At 45.7% G+C, this 22,981-nt stretch overlaps 1 protein-coding gene across 3 annotated transcripts in view; it reads right to left on the bottom strand.

Annotated features, from left to right (window-relative positions):
• The window catches only part of TTC7A (tetratricopeptide repeat domain 7A), a 316,394-nt gene that overhangs the window by 234,689 nt on the left and 58,724 nt on the right, over positions 1 to 22,981 (bottom strand). For 2 of the 3 annotated variants that reach the window (XM_061625444.1, XM_061625446.1), the window contains exon 11: positions 3,143 to 3,247. The exons of the other annotated variant lie outside the window; for it this stretch is intronic. In XM_061625444.1, the coding sequence (XP_061481428.1) occupies positions 3,143 to 3,247 (105 nt within the window). The remainder of the gene's footprint in view (positions 1 to 3,142; positions 3,248 to 22,981) is intronic. 3 annotated transcript variants of the gene reach the window in all.

The raw sequence follows: 22,981 nt of genomic DNA, 5'->3' as shown, positions 1-22,981 counted from the left end.
GATGGAAGAATGCAGAGCTCCTGATAAATGATGGAAATCAGAGAATTTACTTGTGTAGAGTTTTTTTTGTTTTGTAACTGTTTCTGAGCAACAGTGACAGCTTATGGTATATTTTTTCCAGGTGACTACCAGTCATATATATCAGTCAGTATATACTCCACCATGTATACTCCAGTTGCTGTTGGTATCTGTTTCAAGACCTACAACTAAATGTTGCAGGGTAGGCCCAGCTTTTTATTCAAGGTGCAGCCCGCCAAACAGAAGCCTTGTACTGCTCTGCAGCAGCAATGGGAAACCTTCAGCCTTTGTGCCACATTAGGCCCACAAGGCTGTTTCAGCCATGCCACACCCACCTGCCCTATATATAAGACATCATATCAGATGTCAGGTACAGGGCAGATGAAGACACAGTTCCATGAAAGCGGGATTTGCAGGCACTGCCCACCAGCTGGTCCTGTGCCTTCGCAACCACTACTGTGATTGTGTTCAGGATTCAGCAGTGTGCTCAGGATTCTCCAAGGTGGTATGAGGAAAAAGATTTCAGGATAGGGGAAAGGTGAAAAGTACCAATTTTTTCCCTTTCCTACCCTCCTGAAACCTCCCACTCTGTGACGTAGCACCAAGACTTCAATCCGTTGTAGCATTAGTACTATAAATAAGTCTCAAACGCAGCAGGACTTGCTTCTGCAGGGCTGTGGAGTCGGTATGCCAGACCTTCGACTCCAACTCCTCTATTTTTCTACTGTCCGACTCCGACTCCTTCATAAATGGCAAATGTATATTAACTAGTAATAACAAATTTACTGTAGTAAAACGATAGCACAAGGCATTTCATCACCACCACGTGAATCATCAGGCTAGATTGATAGAACATAAAATATATTTATTTGATTAAAATCTCTGAACAAGAAAACTTTCCTAAATTCCTATGAAAGTTTTTATTTTGAAGCCGGAGTCGGCACATTTCTATCGACTCCAACTCCACCCAAAATTGCTTCCAACTCCGACTCCACAGCCCTGCTTCTGAGTACAGATGAATATGGTTGAGCTGTAAAGGACTTAGGTTCAGGACTGATTGCCAGTCCCAAAGCTGAGTGATTTATTGCTATATATGCAGAATGTGTCCTTTCCCCTTTCCTCCTTCCTGATACCTCCCCATATCAAGCAATAGAGAAAGCTGCCTTATATTGAATCAGGCTGTTGGTCCAACTAGCTCGGTATTGTCTACACTGACTAGAAGCGGCTCTCCAGGGTTTCAAACAGGTGTTTCTCTTGGTCCTACCTGGAGATGCCAGGGATTAAACCTGTGACCTTTTGCATTCACAGCATGTACTCTACCACTGAGCCATAGCCCTTCTGCATATAGTGCGGGGAGGATTTTTTTTAATCACCTAATGGTGACTGATCTCATCTGTCTGAACACTTTTCCAGAATCCTAAGTTTCCTGTGTAGTAATATGAGGAAGAGGTGTTAACTCTCTCCCCTTTAACGTGGCATCTGTTCCAGGGAAAGCTAAGGTGCAGGTTAACTGCCAGGCTCATGGCCCGCTACATATACAGCACACTTAGACTTCTACCCTGAACAGAGAAAATCTGTCACACTGTTTTACCTAGAGATTCATAAAAATAAAAATGCCAGAACAGACATGTTCGCCTCCAAGTCACCAGGAGAGGGCTGTCTCTGTGGCAGTCCGTAAACAGTGGAACTCCCCTCTCCACAGAGGAGCGTCTAACATCTTCATGGTACAGCTTCTGCAATATGCTGAAAATGTACCTCGTTACCCTAGCCTTGGACAATTGTGGTATTTTGTCTTGTGGCACGCACCTGTTTTGCTAACTTTATACTATTCTGTTCCATTTTGAACAGTCTTATCTGTTTATAATGGTAGCAGTTTTATTTGTTTTAATAACTATAGATTCTATTGTTGTAACTCATCCTGGGATCTTATGGTAAAGGGTAATAAATCTGATAAATATATAAATCAGTCAAAAACTGGATTGCACAGGTATATCACAAAATAAAATTCCCCTTGTTGGATGCCTTTAGTTTTTTTTTTAAAAAAAATTATAATAAAGCACTGGGTTAGGCAATACACTTCAAAGGATTACCCAGCATGATAAAATATTAGCAATGTAAAAAAAGTATTCCCCCTGGCATAAATGATTTAACTGTGCCAGTCAGTCGAGAGAAAGTGAGGTCTACGTGAGGTGTCCTCAAGGTTTTATCACCCGTGTTCTGATCCTGTAATATTTATTTCAACCTGTTAGTTATTCAGTCAAATCAATTAAAAGCAAGACAATTAATCAACCCCCAAGCACTTGACAACTGCCTATTTTCCTTCCCTGCAGCTTGCCACTTCTTATTTCACTTGATATTTCCAAGGATCATCCACTGCTGACTGCAGGGCCACCTGGTGGAGAAGGCACTGATGGAAGTAGCATGCTCTCAGCAGAGGATTCATTAAGAACCAAGCCGCTAAAGACTGGCAGATGCTTCTGCTGTTGAAGATTAGCGTTTTGCAAGCCACGGCTTCTCCCAATCATCCCTATTGCCGTGACTACAGAGTACGTATTAACAAGGCTGGCATTTTTTACACACATACACATACCCTGCCATTGTGACATCAAGAATGAGAAAAGGGGAGCCAGCTGATGGCTGGAGCAAAACAAGCTTTCTGGGAGGTAGACAAAGTCCTTGATTCATTTTGCCAGCAGTCCCCTGAAGCCCACCTGCTGGGTGTGAAGTCCCCCTATAGTCCTGTAGGGCTTTTTCCTACAGAAGCATGCATGAGACTGCACAGAAATGCACAGTGCTATTCACAGTCATTAGGACAAGAAAACCAATTATTTCGATTCCGTTTGGGGAAAAACGGCTTGCAAGCAGGCAGCTTTAGACTTGAAGTTTATGACAAGTCTGCAGAGGGCTTTTTCCACCCCACCCCCACTCCTACGAAGTGTCAGACAAACAGTATTTCTAGGATCTCTTGCACTGTTTTCAGTGTGGATCTATAATTCTGCAGCTGTTCCAGGGTTGTTCCCCCCTCACACCTCCCATCTCCTCCTCTCTTTAAACCGCACTGAAACACTGCTGTCAATGCGGCACCTAATGCATTATGTAAAAAGCACTGCACCAGCTTGCTTACCCAGTGCAGAGGCCCGATGCAGACCTTGGTGGCCAGGAGAGGGACAGTGGGATCTGCAGGACGCAGCTTTGCACATTCTTTCAGCACCGAGACGGCGTGTGCAGACTGGGCCAGCGAGGGAAGAAAGAGGGGGAGAAAGGGGAGTGGGGGAGAGATGGTTAGAAAAACACAACTCTGAAGTGCAGGCAGATTGTTTATGCCAAACGTCACCTCACCAATACTTAATACTTCTGTAGCATGAAACCATCTGAAAGGGGAGAATTGGGATTCAGCCCTTCCCAAGAGCCACATTTTCATGACTGAGAAAGCTTGCCTCCCCACCCGCTCCAAATCTCACATGCATCTGAGTAGTTGCTGAGAAGCAAGGCAAAGGCACTCTGCATTTGCTCAGAGGTGCTCCCCTCTTTGTTACCATTTCACATGTTCCACAGATGAACCCTAGCAATGAAAGGGCTTTGTTTCTAGTTGGATGGAAGAGCACTTACGGCATTCCTGTGGTATTTATTTACTCATATGTATGTATGTATGTTGAGCATGGAAAAGCAGGCAAGCACCTCCCCCCTCAAAAAAAGTCCACCCCAGTGCTAATATGTAGAGCATCATCAGTTTCCTCACCTCACCCCAAAAAAGCAAGCAGAATCTACTTTGAGACAAACCTCCAAAACACAAACAAAAAGCTTCTCTTTTCAGCCAGCTGCAAAAATTTTTGTTCTTCCTCAGCACATGGCAACTCTGTCAACACTCCTACACGTACATTATATTTTGAAGACTAATGCTCTCATTCTCACCCTAGGCAGTATGCGTTTCTTATATGGTAGTACCCACCAACCATCATGGGCCACAGAAGCAACATCATCATTACAGCCCATTGAGAAAACATCAACCTCATAACTGACAACTGTTAGCAAGCAATAATATACCAAAAAAATGGTCCTTACTTATGCTCTGGGACTGAGCTCCTGCACAGTGGGCAGCACTTCCAATCAGGACCACAGTGAAGGCAAAGGTCTGAAGCCCCCTCCCACACTAGCCCAGCTCTGCTACTCTTCACACTAGCCATGTGTGAAAGAAAACCAAACCCAACTACACAAAGGCAAACTATGTGACAAAACAACATGTATAGTTGGGCTCTCAGGCACAGGACTCGCTCACCACCAGCTATGTTTGGGGAACCTGTGCCATGTGTGTGTCCCCCACCTGGATATTGCGGGACTACAACTCCCTTCATTGCTGACCACTGGCCATGCTGGCTGGGGCTGATGGGAAGTGGGGTCCGAACACTGGCCATGCTGGCTGGGGCTGATGGGAAGTGGGGTCCAACAACTGGAGAGCCACAGGTTCCCTACCCATTTAAAGTACAGATGGCAGGAACTGTACCCAGGGCCTTCTGGATGCACTCTAACACCGAAAGGGCTTCCTCCTCCATTCAGGTGGGTACAGGCAGATACAGGCAAACATTTACCAAGCAATAATCTCATAGCGTTCATGTAACCAGTTAGCACACCGCTGGCCTCTATCATCCAGCTAAATAGCAAAGAAAATGTTTTTCCTGACATGGAGATGGGGGGAAATCACATGCTGGATTTCTGCTTCTCCAGCAGCTGTCAAAAGCACATGTGCTTCAACAGGAAAAAAAATGTTGTGAAATGTATGCAGTTGACTCTAAGTAAGAAAATATCCAAACTACACATTACACAATTTGATTTCCCAATTTTGTAAAAAAAACACCCTGAAACATCAATGCAGCTGGACATAGCCTGTAAATATGTTCACAGCAGCAGCAGACAGGAAGAGGTGTTTTAACTTTCTCCCAATCCCAACTCCCTGAAATTCTTCCTGATCAAAAAAATACAAAAGTATCCAACATGGCATTCAGTAAGTCTCCTGTCAGTGCAAGGATTTCCACTTGTGCAATGGGGCTCCCTCCTCTCCCCATACCACCTCCCCACTTTTATTTATTTATTATTTTATTAGTCCATTTAAGTACTACGTTTCCTCCAAGGAGCTCAAGGTGATGTACAAACATGGTTCTCCCACTCCTGATTTTATCCTCACAACAACCCTGTGAGGTAGGTTAGGCACCGTGACTGATCCATGGGTCATCCTGTGGCCTTCATGGTTGAGAGGGACTTGAACCCTGGTCTCCCAGGTCCTAGTCCTACACTGTAACTACTACACCACAGTGGCTCTCAATCTAACTGTGTTCTGGGTTTTTCTCCAACCCTCCAGAGCAAATTTGGGGAGGCTATAGGGAATGCATGTGAGGAGAAGAAAGGGGGATGTCCACTGCACAAGAGAAAATTCTCGCACTGATGAGGTATTTAGTATGGGAGATCCAATCATGGATCTCCTCCATGTAATGTTCATCTTGGCATTAGGTCACATACTGCAGAGAAAAGCAAAAAAACAAGAAACCAAGATTATTATCCAATCTGCTCTGGAGGAAAATTGCTGAACACAAAGCAATATTCATAGAACTAGGGAGATCTGCAACAAAATGTTGCCGCGTGGAGTGTCTTGTTCAGGATTCTAGCCAGAGTCTGTCAGCATTCCACGCTCAGTTAGCATAACATTTTCCCACTCCCCCTTAAGCAAACACTGAGGTTTGTCCAAGTCTACTGAAACATCCCTCTTGTGCGGGTGGGTGAGTGGTACCATTTTGTCTACATAAGCAACTGCACTCAGAGCCAGAACATTGAAAACAAAGGGAATTATGATTTCCAAAGGAAAATGTGCGGGGCCCGGGGCAAAAGCAAAGTTGGGGCCCCCCCACATTTGCTCCAGGTCATGGTCTTGGTCGAGTCGCCGCCGTAGGTGCGCAGGCACCAGTCCCGGAACTGCTGGCCCAGCTCGCTGTCCCTGTGGCAGTTACCGCTCGCTGACCGCAGCAGGAGCGGCGGTGGCGGCTTCGGCATGGCGGGCAGGCAGGCAGGCAGGCAAACGAGCCCCCGTCCCGGTCGCAAAGAGAGCAAGTGAGTGCTACACCCTGCCTGGTGAAGGCGAGCAGGCAAGGAGGGAGGAGCCGGCTGGTGAGCAGATCACCAAGCACGCCCCCCCCAAAGCGCAAGGCCCGGGGCAACTGCCCCGCTTCCCGATGCCTAGGGGCGGCTCTGACTAGGGCACAGGTCTACTTTCTCCAGCTTCCTCTCTCTAGGTGTAGCATTGCCTTAATGCTACAAGGAAGAAGTCAAGGAGAAACCTCAAGATTGCTATGCGTGGATTGTTAGCTGAGGCCACTGGATCTCTAACAGGCACAGTTTAGAGGAAGATACAGAATGGCTGAACATGTGAACAATCTCTACTGAATTCCACTGAACAAAAAGTAGCATTATACTGTGTAAGATCATTGGGTTATGGACAAAAACCACATGGATTTAGTTTAGGAAAAAAGGTAAGTGAGGGGAGTCATAATTGAGGTTTAATAAAATTATCTATGGTTTGGAGAAAGTGGGTAGGCAACAGTTTTTCTCATAATATCATGAATGTTGGAAGATTCAGGACAGAGAAAAGGAAGTACTTCTTCACACAGCGTTAAAGTATGGAACACTCATCCATAAGCTATGGAGAAGGCCACCAGCTTGGATGGCTTTAGCAAAATTCATGAAGGCTGTCAATGAGTATTAGTCATGATGGCTGTTTTCCCTCCAGGATCAGAGGCAGTATGCTTCTGAATACCAGATGCTGGGGAACTTGAGCAGGAGAATGCTACTGCTTTCCTCCCTTGCTCCTGGCCTTCCCAGAGGCATCTGTTTGGCCACTGTGGGAAACAGGATGCTGGACTAGATAGGCCTTTAGTCTGATCCAGCAGGGCTCTCCTTATGTTCTTAAGTACTGTTATGTTTCAGGACCTGCTCAAAGCATATCTGTTTAGGCAAGCCTATCCAGACATACAGATGCTGATGTGTTTTAATCTCTTTTCAGTTTACTGAAGTTTTAATTGTTTTTTAAATGTTTTAATTAACTTGTTTTTACTGTTTTATTGATAACATTAAATTTCTTATAAACTGATGGGGGGGTTACAGTCAAGTAGTATATAACTTGTGTTGAATAATAAAGTGAGGCTTTGTGTGTAGTTAAACAGGTAACTACCAAATCTCACATAAAGTGAAATTTTGAGGAGTGTGAAAGGGCAGCATTGGCAGTGGAAGCGCCGGGTGGGTGGAGGGATCTGAGAAAAGTTCAAAAGGAGCAAATAAAAGGGTTCAAAAGAGTACAGAAATTTCTTGGGAGCGGGGAGATGCTTCCACAAGGGATGGGGTCCGTTGGCTGGTGCCAGTTTGAAAGCATTCCGTCAATCTAATAGGCTGGCATCGTTCCTTATCTGCTGGCCACTGCTTTTACTGATCTGTGTTTTTTTCACTTGGAATATCAATATTTTTAACAAGGAAATATCAGTATTTTGAAGGAAATATTGATAAATGATCATTCTTACAATTTATGTTTTAGAGGCAGATTTTTTTTAAAAAAGTCCATTTTCAAAAAGAGCTGCAGAAATTCGCTACATTAAAATCCGATCCTCATCGATTGAGAATAAGCGAATTAATGGAAAATTCAGTACCAAATCAAATTGGGCAGAATTCTAGCACATCCCTAGCTTCCACGCATTCCCTAGAGAGGATCAGGCAGTCTGGTGGCAGGCCATCGGTGCAATGAGTCTCTCCAGGACTAAAAGAGAAAAAAGGAATAAGGAGGGGAGATGTACGGAAAAAATATCTTTTCATTTACACTGGTGAGTCTGTCAACATTGACTTTTCCATTGATGAAATGATGGATTCGTAATTGAAAGCAGCAGAGTTAATCAGCAAGGCGATCTTAATCCCCTGACAGTGAAGTACAGTAAAGGTTACATAGTGAACATTACAATAAAAGATTGCACACAATGAGAAGGGCCCATTGCCAAATGGAGCTCCATGCAGTGTCTTGGCACAGCTTTAAAAACAGGGTCCTTGGAAATTCTTAAACATTTTCTAGCAAATGTCAGAAATGATCAGAAACTTACCACGATGCCCTGATAAATGTTACAGCTGTTCACAAACAAGCAAAATGCATGTCATCATGATGGGCAGTGTGCATATGTGTAAGCATAGAAGGTACAGTTTGTACTTACCGTAAACGCTAGTTCTTCATGAATGACAGAGGTCTCCACGTGGGTTCTATAGCTCCCCCTACAGCTCAAAGACAGGAACACCGCAGGAAACGTTTTTTGCTCCTCCCTCCTTGCTGAGGCTCAGTTTTCATTCTTGTAAAGCTCTGCCAACAGCCTCAGCTCATTATTTTGAGAACAATATAGTGAAAAAACACAACAGGTGTTAAGAACATGCAGACATGTAACAGTAACGAAGGAAGTCAGAAATGTGCTCAGGTGTGGCACTGTAACTATAATCCCATATAGCCACTCATTTTAAGGAGGGCCATGGAGACCTCTTGTCATTCATGAAGAACTAGCGTTTACGGTAAGTACAAACTGTACCTTCTCTCATGAATGACAGAGGTCTCCACGTGGGACGTACTAAAGCTACGACCTAGGGTGGGTCAGATGGAGGCAAAACCTGTTGGAGAATTCTGCGACCAAAGGAAGCCTCCGCTGATGCATAGACGTCAATTTTGTAATGACGTGTAAAGGTAGAAGGGGAGGACCATGTAGCTGCCCTGCAGATCTCATCTATGGAGGCATTGGTGGAAAAAGCTGCCATAGTAGCTGCTGACCTAGTAGAATGAGCAGTAAGATGTAATGGAGAGGGCTGGTGTGAAGCCACATATGCTAGAGAAATACAGGCCTTGATCCATCTAGCTAGAGTGTTCTTTGATACCTTGTTCCCTAAGGTAGATGGATGGAAAGAGACAAACAAGGAATCAGATTTACGTAGTACGGACTTAGCGCGACAGCCCCTCGAAGGAACCGTTGGAGAAAAGGATGTGCTGCTAGTGAGGTATTGTCGTCAGGAAGCAGGATAGATGAGAGAGCTGATGTTTGTCGTTTTAGAGTATTTGGCCGCATGCCAGCCTGGAGGCCATGTTGTAGAAATTGCAGAACTTGAGCTACCGCAGCTGTCTCTGGATGGATATTTTGTTTGGCGCACCATGAGGAAAAGGCTTTCCACACAGATTGGTAGCTTTTAATGGTAGAAGGGTGCCTTGCAGACAGGATGGTAGACACTACCTCAGGGGAGAATCCTGATGCTAGCAGCTGGTTGCACTCAATCTCCATGCGGCTAATCTGAGCCATTGTGGGTTCAGGTGCAGGAGAGGACCCTGATGAAGCAGATCGTGGCGTACCCGTAGGTGAAACGGCGGGTCTTGTGCCAGGTGCACTATGTCCGAGAACCACGGACGTCTGGGCCAATATGGTGCCACTAGGACTACATGAGCTGTTTCTGACCTGATTTTCTTCAGTACTCTGGACAGTAATGGAGTCGGTGGAAATGCATAGAGTAGGCCTTCTGGCCAGGTTAGTGCTAAGGCATCCAGTCCTTCTGCTGTTCAACTGCTGAATCGAGAGAAGAACCTCTCCGTCTGGTGATTGTCTTCTGACACAAATAGGTCTACTTGGAAGTTTCCAAACTTCATTTGGAGAGACTGAAATACCTCCGCATTCAGAGCCCACTCGCCTGGGAAGAGCTGTTGTCTGCTCAACCAATCTGCCGGTATGTTGAGACAGCCTTGGATGTATTCTGCTGAGACTGATGAGAGGTGTTTTTCTGCCCATAGAAGCATTGAGGTGGCCTCGAGATTCAGAGCTCTGGAGCGGGTACCTCCCTGTTTGATCAGGTAAGCCCGTGTCGATGTGTTGTCGGTACATATGAGGACGTCTGGAAAGGGAAGGATTGGCGCAAAGTATCGGAGGGCCAGATGTGCTGCCCTCAATTCCAACCAGTTGATGCTCCTGGTTGCCTCTGTTGCCGACCAACGGTCTTGAACGTGTTGTCCCTGGCAGTGCGCTCCCCAACCCTGGAGACTGGCGTTGGTGGTGATGACTGTCCTGGGAGGGTCTTGCAGTGGAACCCCTCTGGATAGATTTCGAATAGCTGTCCACCAGATGAGAGAGTGTTTGACCGGAGCTGGAAAGGAAATGTTATGATGGGTGCGTAATGCAATGTCTGATTGAAACTGAAGTAGGAAGGTTTGGAGTGGGTGGGAGTGCAGGCACGCCCAAGGAGTAATCCCTATTGCTGACGCCATCATGCCTAGGAGTTTGGCAAGCAACATCACGTCTGGAGATCAAATCCGTGAGAGGGTTGTTGCTAGTGCTGTAATGTTCTGAACCCTCTGTAAAGTAAAGGTGTCCCCGCACTTGTAGTGCGAGTCATTTCCGACTCTTAGGGTGACGTCTTGCGACATTTACTAGGCAGACCGTATATATGTGGTGGGATTGCCAGTTCCTTCCCCGGCCTTCCTTTACTCCCCAGCATATGCCGGGTACTCATTTTACTGACCACGGATGGAAGTTTGAGTGGACCTCAACCCCTTTTACCAAAGATTCGACTTCCTCCTTCCGTTGGAATCAAACTCCGGCTGTGGTGACAGGGAAATAAATTGCTGAGCCATGTCTATATTTGCCCCAAGATGAAGCAGTTGCTGAGAAGGTATTAGGTGGCTCTTCTGATTTATAAAGAAGCCATGCTCGTGGAGGAACTTCAGTGCAAAGTGGACGTCCTGTTGGGCTTGTCAAAACGAGTTGGACCGGATCAGGAGGTCGTCTAAATAAGGGTAGATGTGAAGTCCTCGCATGCAAAGACCCACAACTAGCATCACCATGACTTTGGTAAATAGGTGTGGGGCTGACGCCAGGCCGAATGGTAGGGCCTTGCACTGAAAATGGTGACCGTTGTAGCAGAAGCAGAGCAGTCGCCTGTGGGACGGAAATATGGCGATGTGGAGGTAGGCCTCCTTTAGGTCTACTGACGCTAGAAAATCCTGTGGTAGGAGGGCTTCTGTTATGGACATCAGTGTCTCCATCCGGAAGGATGTGTGGGTCACAAACTGGTTTAGGAATTTGAGGTCGAGTACTCCGCGCCAGGATCCATCCTTTTTCCCGACCAAGGAGAAGATGGAATAAAGCCCTGAGAATAGCTCTTCTGAGGGAACTTCTTCTATGGCTGAGATATCCAACAGGTGAAGAATGTCGTCTGATATTGCTTGGTGCTTTTTTATGGACTTGGCTATGGGAGAAGGAAGGAATCTGGTGGGTGGGTATTCTGTGAGTTCTATCCTGTATCCGTCTTTGACAATGGAGAGTACCCACTTGTCTTGGGTCGTGTCTTGCCAGAGGGAGGCAAAGTGGGCTAGAAGGCCTCCTACTTGCAGGGGTGGCGGTGAGTCAGAAACGTTGGTTCTGACGTCCCTGTCTGGTCTGGTTAGTGGAGGTTCTGGAGGAAGGGTTTTGAGGCTTCTGTGTAAACCTCTGCCTGTAGGAGTGTCCGCTTTTGAAGTCACGGGCTCTATTGTTGAATCTGGATCCCTGAAAGGACTGAAAAGAGTAGGAGGGGGTGGAAGTGCATTTAAATATACGCTTGTCATCTTGCTTTTGGGATGGCATCACTTTCTTCTTATCTCTGGTCTCTACCAGAACGTCATTCAGTGCCTCATCGCCAAAGAGCTTGGCACCTGAGAAGGGGACAGAAGCTAAGTTAGCCCGGGAAGCTGCATCCACATCCTAGTGGTTGAGCCAAAGATGCCTTCTAGCAACTGCTGCTGCCATTGCCCTGTGGGAGAATTGGGAAGAATCCATGGTGGCATCCGCTATGAATGCCAGTGGTCTAGAAACTTTGAGAAGGGTTTTCCTGACTCTAGCTGGATCTCTATTCACGTCATCCAAAAGGTCTTCAGTCCATAACAGTGCTGCTCTCGCAAATACAGAAGCTGAAGTGGATGCCCTAACTGATAGCGCATTAGCTTCGTGGGAGCGCTTCAGGGCCGCATCAGACTTACGTTCTGTGGGGTCCTTTAACTGGGCATCCCCATCTCGCTGCAAAAAGGCATGGGATGGTAGAGCAGAAATAGGCCCATCCACAGCCAGAATGCGGAGTTGGTTCATCACTTCAGCATCTAGAACATAAAACTTATTGGCATAGTTAATACCCTTTCTGCACTGCAGGGGCAAGTCCCACTCTAACTTCATAATATTTTGGAAAGACGTGGGTAAAGGCATGGACCTAGTGGAAGGTTTAGGGATGAGCAGAACCATGGAGCTCTTAGATAGGGGCTCCTGTTGTTTCTGCGTGACCTTTAAATCCAGGGCTGCCACCACTTTACGGAAAAGGGGGGCAAAGTGAGCCTCCACGAACAGTCTGGCAGAACCGATGTCATCTAAATCTGAGACTTCGCTCCATTCCCCTTCCCCCATATTAGGATCTCTGTCCTCATCAGAGTGGCCTGTGTCTAGGGCAGTGATTCTCAAACGGTGCACCCAGGCACACTGGTGCGCCCTAAGAGGTGGCTAGATGTGCCTCAAATATTATGCAAGTATATTTTAAAAATGAGAAGAAACCCATTTGTATAGGGTAAGTAATATGTTTTCTATAGTTTATTTTTATTCATAGTTTAAAATACATTAATATATTTTTAATTTTGTACACGAAGTGCACCATAAAAATTTTATATGTTTTACAGTGCGCCGCGAACCAAAAAAGTTTGAGAACTGCTGGTGTAGGGAGAGGCCTTGCTGAGTGCTATGGCCTCTGGCCACATCATAAGGGGAAGGAGAGGACGCCCTATCAGGGTGAAGAGGCTCAGGAGCGGGTCTCTTGTTTGCTGGGGGGGGGAGCATCAGCATTTTCCCGCACTGAAAGAGAAGGCCGCTTAGATGGCCTGCTGCTAGCCAGCTCTGCAGCCAGTTCTCCAATCATGGCCTCTTTAAGTTGTTGCAGTATGGCAGAGGACAAAGACAATTGCTGCTGTTGAGGCATTACATTTGAGGCATGTTGGGAGTGGGGAGTGTGCATGCCCTGACTAGGAGGACCATACCTTCTCTGCTCCTCATCTTCAGATGACAAACACTCCAGTTCCCTAGGCCCGGCGGGGGCGATGGCAGAGGCTGAATCGCTGATGTGGTCACAGCACTAATTTCAGGCAGAAGTAAGGGCATATCGGGTGAAGCACCCACTTTAGTAAATGCCTTTTGCGATTTTTGTGCAGGAGCGGCCTGAAAAACGGAGGGCAAATGGTGATCCAAAATGGCGGCCGCAGCATGGTCCTCCGACAAAATGGCGGGCGCCATATCGCAAGCGGCCAAAGACAGGTCCGCAAGAGGCCTTTTTACTAAGGAGGTAATTTGGGGTGACTCACTGTCTCTGGAAAGCGTGCAGGGAGCCACAGAGTCCATCCGATGCGAAGTCCCTTCAAGAGGATCGTCCTCGCCAATAAGCAGCTGCTGCTGAGCATTGGTGGGAATCTTAGGCGTGAGGGAGCTGACTACAGCTGAGGCTGAGTACTGCATTGCTTTTTGGAGTATTTCTTCTTCTTTGAAGAGTGAGACGCTGCTCTTTCCATGTCTTGCAGGGAGCGGAGCAGGAAAAATGAAAGTGAAAGCACAGAAAGGTGGTAGAAAGAGAACTACCAAGCTAAGTATGTCGGAATTCTATTGAGTTGCGTAGCAGAGTTGCGTAGCGCTGCGGAACAGAGAGTATTGAGCGAGCTTAGTGTGTGTGTGTTTGAATCTTTGCTAAGATTCTACCTTCCCTGCAAATTAGTCAGACAGAGACTTTAAGCTTTAAAATAAGAAACAACTACTTCATTCTGGAAGTACATGCTTGATAGGAAAGAGTTCTATATCTAGCTAACTGGCTATGCTGGAGCAGCCTGAACTGGTCCCAGTGCTGGCCCTCATCCTGGTTGAGAGGAGAGACAAAGAGAAGATGTCTGCTCCCCTCTTGAGAGAAAGAGAACACTGAGAAAGGCGGGAAGGAGCTGGGATCAACATTCCTTTGCCTATCAGCCTAGCAGGAAGGGGAGAGACAGCAGAGGATCAAAGGGATAGGTATAGCCTCAACCAGCAAGAGGTCTAGCTCTCTAGCTACCCTTATTAACCCCATGCAACCTCAACCCACCAAGTTGGAGTTGAACCTCATACATTCCAACAAAGTAAATAGGTTAGTATTTTTTTTTTTTAATAACAGAATGATAGATGATTGAAAGGACTAGAAAGTAGGCAGTCGAAAGTTTGAAAGATCTACAGAGGGAGGAGAAGGCTAAGGTATAAGGGAGACAGCCAGAAAGGGTGTGCTCCGAGCTGAGACAGGCAAGAAAACTGAGCCTCAGCCAGGAGGGAGGAGCAAAAAAAGTTTCCTGTGGTGTTCCTGTCTTCGAGCTGTAGGGGGAGCTATAGAACCCACATGGAGACCTCTGTCATTCATGAGAGAAAGAAGATCCTTTCTGCTGGAGGAGGAAAGGCACTTCCCCACACACCATGTAGGCTAAATGGAACACATGAAGCTGTCTTATACCACATCAAATCATCGGTCCATCAAGCCCAGTACTATCTACTCTGACTAGCAGTAGCTCTACAGGTTCTCAGGCCAGGAGAGGTTTTTCACATCACCTGCTACCCAACCCATTTAACTGAGGAGGTAAAGAATTGGACCTGGGGCCTTGCAAAGCATGTGCTCTGCCACCAAGCAACAGCCCCTCGCTACCTCAGTCCTTTATTGTCCTTCATTACATGAACAGCAGCCGTTCACTTATATGGATGAAAGGAAAAGGGTACACAAAGAGGCTAACCCTATCCCCTAAGCCTAATGACCCCAGTTTCTAGGATGAATGACAGCTTTCACACCCCTGACTCTACGCCCCAGACTGTACCCTGTTTAATTCTACCAATGGAATTCATAGAAAACAGGGCAGAAATCACGCAATTATTTAGTTGAACACCCATTCACTATTTCTCCACAGTGCAGCTCTAGAACCAATGTGCTCCTTCTAGGAGAAAGTGTGGGATATAAATTTAATAAATAAATGGGTGAAAACTGCAGGAAAGCAGATCTCAACTAAATGTTAGGAGATAGGAGCTATTCAACAGTGGAACACACTGCCTCAGGAGATGGTGACCTCTCCTTCACTGGAGATGTTTAAGCAGAGGGGTGGATGGTCATCTTTCATGGATGCTGTAGTTCAGCATCGAGCTGATCCTCCTGGATCCCTTTCAACTCCATGATATACATGACTACAGACAGAGGGAGAGAGATGGATGCTTGGCACAAACTACAGATGTGATAATAGAGGGATATGGAGCTCCCAATTTGCATCAGACTGGGTTAGTCTCCAGTGGCAGTCGTGAGCATATCTATGCTTACCAAATCCCAGCTGCATTTACTAGCGTACGCGCACATACAGCGCATGTGTATACGACCTTGTATAATGTGAGTGAGAAGGAATGAATGATCATACAGCAGCCATATTAGAGTAATAACAGATTCAACACTGTCTGTGTAAGGTCTAAATAATCAGATAATTAAAATGTTAGTATTCCTCAGTCAGGCTGTGGGTGGAAAGAGCATTGTTTGCAAGATTCACTGCAAGATAGTAATAATTAGAACTTATTAGTGATGTGACTTTAAACTAGGGAAGAATTTCAATTCAAATTCTATTTCTGGATACGAAATTTAATATTTGGGATGCCTCTGATCAATGCAAGGATGAATGCCTCCCAATCCTGATCAATTTCAGCTTCAGATTGCAGCACCTGCTGTTCAGCCTTCTTACCAAAATTTTTACCCCACATCAATTTAAAAAGAAAAAAAGTCTCCACATTTTAGCAAGCTGAAGATGTGTGTGCACATCTCTCTCTTTCATGCTTGTGACATTTTTTTTAAGAAGAGGCCTGCTGGATCAAATCAGCATCCTATTTCCCATAGTGGCCAACCAGATGCCTACGTGAAACCCATAAACAGAACACGAGGACAAAAGCACTCTCCTGCTATTGCACCCCAGCAAATGATATTCAGAGGCATGGTGGAGTTACTATATAAGCCATCAAGCAGTAATCCTTGTTCTTAGCCTTGTCCTCTGTTGCTTCAGAGGGCAGGACTTGAACCAATGAACTATATTCATTGTACTGCTAGGTAAGTAGTTCCGTCACCTCAAGGATTTCTGCTTGCACAGTGGAACCTTCCTCCCTCTCCTCCTCCTGAGCGCCCCCTAAATCTGTTCTAGGGGTCCCAAAACCTTCCGGACCTGATTTGAGGAGGGCATGGGGCACGCAGGGGGAAGGGGAAGTCCCAATGCGTTAGCAGTAATCCTTGCACTGACAGGATGGGTGAGACAAATGAAATGAGTGGAAATTGCAGGGAAGGAGATTTCAGTTAAGCTCTATGAGAAATTTCCTAAAGGTTAGAGCAGTTAGACAGTGGAATGGGCTATATGAGGAGCCGGCTCTCCTTCAAAGTGGGAGTTTAAACAGAGGCTGCACAGACATCTGTCAGAGATGCAGTATTTGCCTCCTGCACTGCAGATCCTACACTAAGCACCAGATGAGCTCCAAGGTCCCTTCCATCACAGACAGAAATTATATGAATAAAAATATACTAATATATTAATTTAAAGCATTAGCCGCTTTTTTAAGAATACTTAATTAATGACAGGAATGATACTGAATTACTGGAAATGAACTGATTTGATTAAATTAAGCAGAGATAGTGAATTTGTGATATGAATGACAATGAATTAGTAGAAATGAATTGATTTATTAATGAAGTTGATAAATTGGTGGCTTACATTGAAAAAAATCATGTTAGAATTTATTTGGAGGGATTAAATGGATGTAAGGTTTTTTTTAAGGAAAAAAACCACTGATGGAGTCATAGAAGAATCAACCAAACTTTATCTGGGGGAAAATGGCATCTAGAAAAACATGCAAAAATGAAGAGCAGAAAGATGGTGTGTCTAATTCAATAATTCTCTTCCTGACACATTTAGGAAAACTTTAGCAAGAGAGTTAAAACTTTTGAAGAAAGAAATCTGCAAGCTCAGGACAAAAAGAAAAGAAAATTGGGAATATGGCAAAAATTTAACATGTAGAAATATAAAAATGATTTCAAATCGGTTTTGAAGACACAGAGAAATTAAAAATATAATGGGAACTGATTGTCTACACTGGCTTTAATAATTTACAGTTAAGTAGTTTTCATAATAAACTATAGAAATGTATTCCACTTACAGGAAAGCATTGATTTCAAAATAATATATTAAACTGAAAGTAAAAAAAAATATCAAAGATTTTAAAATCTTAATTGTGTTTCTATTGTGAGGAAGAATATGCTATGCAAGCGCACATGCCTGACATCAATCAAGAGGGCGGTAGGGACATCAGCCCCTTAGAGAAGCCTCCGCTGTCACCTTGGTTGATGGCAGGTATGCGCACAGCAATGGGAGAGGTAGATGGGGCATGTGGACAGGCGTCACAGGCCCGAGCAGTCTATATGGGGGGGCTGGGAGCTCCCTCTGTGCGATCTGCGGCAGGGTCGGGAGTTGATGCTGCTGCAGATTGCAGAACTGGAGTGCTACCCTTCTACCCTAAGGAGGAGCTCTTCAGGGTCCCCTCTGGGCTGCAGGGGCCCTCGGCCAGGGCCCGACCTGGCTGTCCTCTGGCGCCGGCCTTTATAAGCCTACTCCAGGTATTTATAATGACAACCCAATATCCCACGTTCACCATTCAAGCCCCAGGTGCAGCGGTGACAGCTTTAGCTAGGTCACTGTGGTTTTGCTGAATTTTGAGGAATCTTTGGAAATTTCCATTTGCTGCACAGACTTAAGAGACATAAGTCTCACTCTCTCTCTCTCATGCCCTCAAGACAGCCTCATATCCCTCCTCTCAAGACACAGAAATCGACCCACAGAGTGTCCTCTAGCCGGCTGACCTTTGTAACTAAATCTTGAACCAATGGATGTACAATCTTTTTAACTTCCTTTCCCTGCTTGTGCTATTTAAGGAGCCATCTAAGGCCCCTGCATCTCCCAGGGCTCCTGACTGCAATGCAAAGACAAATGTGCGGCTGCTGCTGCGGATGCCTTTTCTTTTTTAAAGTGGGTTACTTAGCAACCAGGCTAACCTTTTGCAAGGAAAGCAACAGAAGGAGCATCCCAAATCATACAATTCCTTTGCTGCTACGGAATTACATCCCAGATATATTTATACTGGTCCCCTTAACTTTCTGGAAGGTTTGCGCCATCCTTGCAAGCTGGCAAGCAGCCAAGTCAAACTTGTCAAACTTGCCAAACTTGCCTTCAAGATGACAAGATTGTGTCATACCGTTGCTGCCTTTTTGAGCATTTGTGTTTCTGACATAGATGTCTATTTATATATCCCACCTTTCCTCTAAAAGAGCTCAGAGGAGTGTGTAGGTTCTCCCCTCTGTCCCTCCCCATCACTCCATTTTATCCTCACAATAAACCTGTGAGGTAGGTTTATTTATTTTGTGGCAGTTACAAATAATCTTTTCTCTAAAAGGAGCCCAGGGTGATGCACAACAAAAGATAAAACAACAAAACCCACCAGCATGTGGCTGAGACACAGGGCTAAATGAGACATGACAGGTCCCATCATCCAGATTCCAGCTCCTGTAACACTTGAAGAGTCTTACTTAAAAACATAGATACTGATCCCTCTTTTCCATCAGGTGTACAGCCTCTCTCAGTTGTTTGCTCAAGGCACCAATACTGTCCCCTTCTGTCTCCAACACAGGAAGCGATCCGGGAACAGAAAAAAAGGGGCTTGAGAAACAGACTGAGTGGAGGGCAGACACGAGACAGCACATAGCCTATTGAGACCCCAATCCTGAGTAGTGGCTAGGGCTCAGAGGAAGAGGAGCCAGCTGGATAAGGAGGACCAGCGGCTGAAGCCCAATACTGAGCATGGGCTGGAGCCCTTCAGCTGGGAGCCCCTTGTGCCAGAGATTCCTGAGCTGGGACACTAGAGACATCAGCCCAAAGCCAGATTCTTCTGAGATTGGCTCCTCTATACCAGAGGCCTCACATTCCCCAGTGCTAGTTTGCCAGTGCAGGCAACACGCACAGCAGGAGCTGACTGAAGCCACATTCACACCGTACATTTTATTCCACTATTATTCCACTTTAAACAGTCATGGCTTCCCCCAAGGAATCCTGGGAAGTGTAGTTTTTTTAAGGGTGCTGAGAGTTGTTAGGAGGCCTGTATTCGCCTCACAGACCGACTGACCTGCAATTCCCAGAGTTCCCTAGGAATAAGGATTAACTGTTAAACCACTCTGAGAATTGTAGCTCTGCAAGAATTGGAGTCTCCTCTCAGCACTCTTCAAAAAACTACGCTTCCTAGGATTCTTTGGGGGAAGCCATGACTGTTTAAAGTGGAATGATAGTGGAATAAATTTATGGTGTTAATATGGCCTGAGAGATGACAATGTGCTAGGCCCCAACCCAGGAAGGTTCCCTGCTAAGGTTTTTCCCACAATTCAAGAAGGGAAGGTGGCCCCAGAGGGACAGAAGGTCTCAGCTGGGCTTCAGATCTTATCCAGCAAGTTGACTACTTACACTGCTACCCAAGGGCCTGCAACTTCAGCCTGATCCTGCTTGCTACCTAACTGAGTAACCCACCTCTTAGGTGTCTGGTGTGCCCAGTGGATGCCTGCAAGTGCTCAGCTCAAGATAAATGTCCATTCCCTGTGCACTCCTTTTACTGTCAATGTAAGGCCCCCACTTTATATGCAAATAAGGCAGGCACATGAAAAGCAACATGTGCCCACCACCATCACATCTAGCTTGGCCCACAGTGACTGTCCCGTGGGCTTCTCTCCCAAGTAGGGGATATAAAGGCCTGCTCTTCCAGCTCTGAGTCTAATGTTCTATTCACTACGCCAGACTCACTAGGAAGCTGCTTAAAATGTGAAACGATCACACAGGCTACAACAATCCCATTGCAAACTCTGAATATCAATGCACTTGGCACACAGCTTATTAAATGGCAATGGAGCATCTCGCCTCTGCAAAATGCTGACTTTTTGGAGAGAGAAAAAGGTAAGGAGCTGAAAGCCAAATGAAATGGTGATAACGGAGAGCAAAGAAGCCTCGCTGTACTTTCTCTGCCAGACGCTCTGCCAAAATTTACAGCAGCACAGCAAACATCAGCTGAGAGCCATTTGATTCTCTCGCCCACACAAAGGCTCAGAGGAACCGGGGTGCTGGCAAGAGCAGAGTAGTTCTTTGCAAAGCCTCCCCTTCACTCCTTGTGCTGCCCAGAAAATATATCAAGTGTCAGGTCAAGGGAGGCAGAACTGCTGTCTTTTTTTCCCCACTACCTGCATTCACACACAACTAAAGAGAATCAGGATTAGAGCCTCTTACAGAAGATCAGATTCTGTGTTATCACTCACTATCAATTAATCCAGAATAACTGGACATAAGAAGAGCCCTGCTGGATCAGACCAAAGGTCCATGGAGTTCAGCATCTGGTTTCCCACACTGGCCAACCAGATGCCTATGAGAAACCCACAAGCAGGAGATGAAAGCAATAGCCCTTTCTCATTATTGTTCCTCAGAGACTGGTAATTCAGAGACAAGGTGCCCCTCTAGAGGTAGCCTATAGCCATCATGACTGGTAGCCATTGATAGCCTTATCCTCCTAGAATTTGTCTAATCCCTTTTAAAGCCTTCTATGGCCGTATCCACAGCATACATTTAAACCACTATTATACCCCCTTACCAGTAATGGCTTGCCCCAAAGGATCTTAGGAAGTGTAGTTTGTGAAGGGTGCTGAGAGTTTTTAGGAGACCGCTATTCTCCTCACAGAGTGGTTGATTATTAAACCATGCTGCCACTGTTTTCTTCTTTTCAACATCCCCTTCTCTCTCTCTCTCTCCCCCACCCCCACACACCCACACACGAGTGGGCTGCCGGAAGAGGGACGGGCCACTCTTGCCAGAGATCTGGTAGAGGGCTTTTGAAATTAGACTGCAAGTTCCCAACCCCTGATCTAGAAGGTACAGTCTTAGTTCAAAAAAGCCAAAAATGTCATTATGACTATAAATTAAATTATGAATATAAATGAACCATCATAGGGGCTGCCTTTGTATTGCACTAATGTGTTGACCAGCAAGAGGGAATTGGTGTAATTTTCTCTTTTTAAGAGCCTTGAAACAGCATTTTATCAAGTGCGAGTCAGCAGAGTGCAGTATCACAAACACAACGGCAGGACATGATTAATACAACAACAGATCCTCTTAAAAGATATTATTATCAAAGATTTTGAAGATTTATGGGGCAATCAGAGCACTTGTCAAACGGTGTTTCTATCAAACCACATATTTATGAGTCCCATTCCTGGTACTTCAAGTCTGAAAGAAAAACCTCAGGACGTGGGATCATGTTTCTAATGAGGTCAGGAAGTGGCTGTGGCCAAGTGACGTGTGAAAAGAGATCTTTTGCCTTGAAAACCTCACATGCCTTTGGTGGTCTGAAGAGATATAATCCTGCTTCCTCATCACTACCCATTAGTGAGATGATGGCATTGCAGAGAATATAACGGGAACCCTTTGGGAAAGCTTTAGGAGTAGGACTGAAATGCTGCACAGATGGAGAAGGAAATTGCTTCTGGCCAAAGAGTAAGACTCAGAATATTTACAGATCGTGGATCAATTTACCAAGATCATGCCATTTAATTCCCAGCGTATTTAACAAGCTAAGGTGGGAGACTAGCACATCTTTGCAATATAGGAAGCTGCCTTATATCATAGACAGTCGTTTTTTTAAAATTCACACTTTGTACTTCAGCAAAGCTAGGCCAAAGTATATAGAATACATCTTATTTGGGGGATGAGCCAATTGTGTGTCCATACTTAGACACTCAACCACCTGAGTTCAGTATTAGAATGGATTATACTTATAATAATAATTTGTACAACTAATAAATATACCACAATAATACCAACAACACTACTAGGCTCCTTGAGGAGGAAGCGTGAGATATATATTGGAATAAAAAGAATTAACAACAGTTCTCTGCCCGTCTGTTCCCTGACCTCAACTAAACCGCAGTCTCCAACCCATTGACATAATAAACCTTAAACAAAACTATGCAGGTAAGAATATGTGGCGGCTTTCCAGTGTTTTGCACCGCCTGCAACATGTACGACTATCTGCCTGTTGGACAGAAGTCGTGGGTGTGCTCTCGGTGCAATGAGCTCCTGGCTCTCCGGGAACGACTTCATTTCCTTGAGGCCAAGGTGGCGGACCTGGAAAAGCTGTGAGAGGCAGAGAGGTGTGTGGAGGAGGCCTTCAGGGACGTTATAGCTGTGTCCCACTCCAACGATGATAGCTCTCCTGCTATCATGGAGAACGATGGTCTCGGGGAAGGAGAGCATCCAGCTGAGGAAGAGGGAAACGATCCCTTAGAAGGGACCCATTCCTTGGGGGATGAGCAGCTATCCTCTCGTGCCGAGGATATATCTCCAGGGGGTGGAGGGATCCTTGTAGTGGGTGATTCGATCATTAGGAACATAGACAGTGGGGTGTGTGATGGGCGTGTAGACCGCAAGGTGTTTTGCCTGCCTGGTGCGAAGGTTGCGGATATCGCCCGTCGTTTAGATAGTTTGGTAGACAGTCCTGGGAAGGAGTCAGTGGTCGTGGTGCATGTTGGCACCAACGACATGGGGAAATGCAGCCATGAGGTCCTGGAAGCAAAATTTAGGTTGCTAGGTAGGATGCTGAAAGCCAGGACCTCCAAGGTGGCTTTCTCTGAAATGCTACCGGTTCCACGCGCAGGACCAGCCAGACAGGCCCAGCTTTGCAGTCTCAATGCGTGGATGAGACGATGGTGTCGGGTGGAAGGGTTCGGATTTGTTAGGCACTGGGGAACATTTTGGGACAAGCCGGCTCTG

This window comes from Rhineura floridana, chromosome 4 (genome assembly GCF_030035675.1).
Source record: "Rhineura floridana isolate rRhiFlo1 chromosome 4, rRhiFlo1.hap2, whole genome shotgun sequence".
NCBI lineage: Eukaryota > Metazoa > Chordata > Lepidosauria > Squamata > Rhineuridae > Rhineura > Rhineura floridana.
This window is presented reverse-complemented; position numbering and strand designations above follow the sequence as displayed.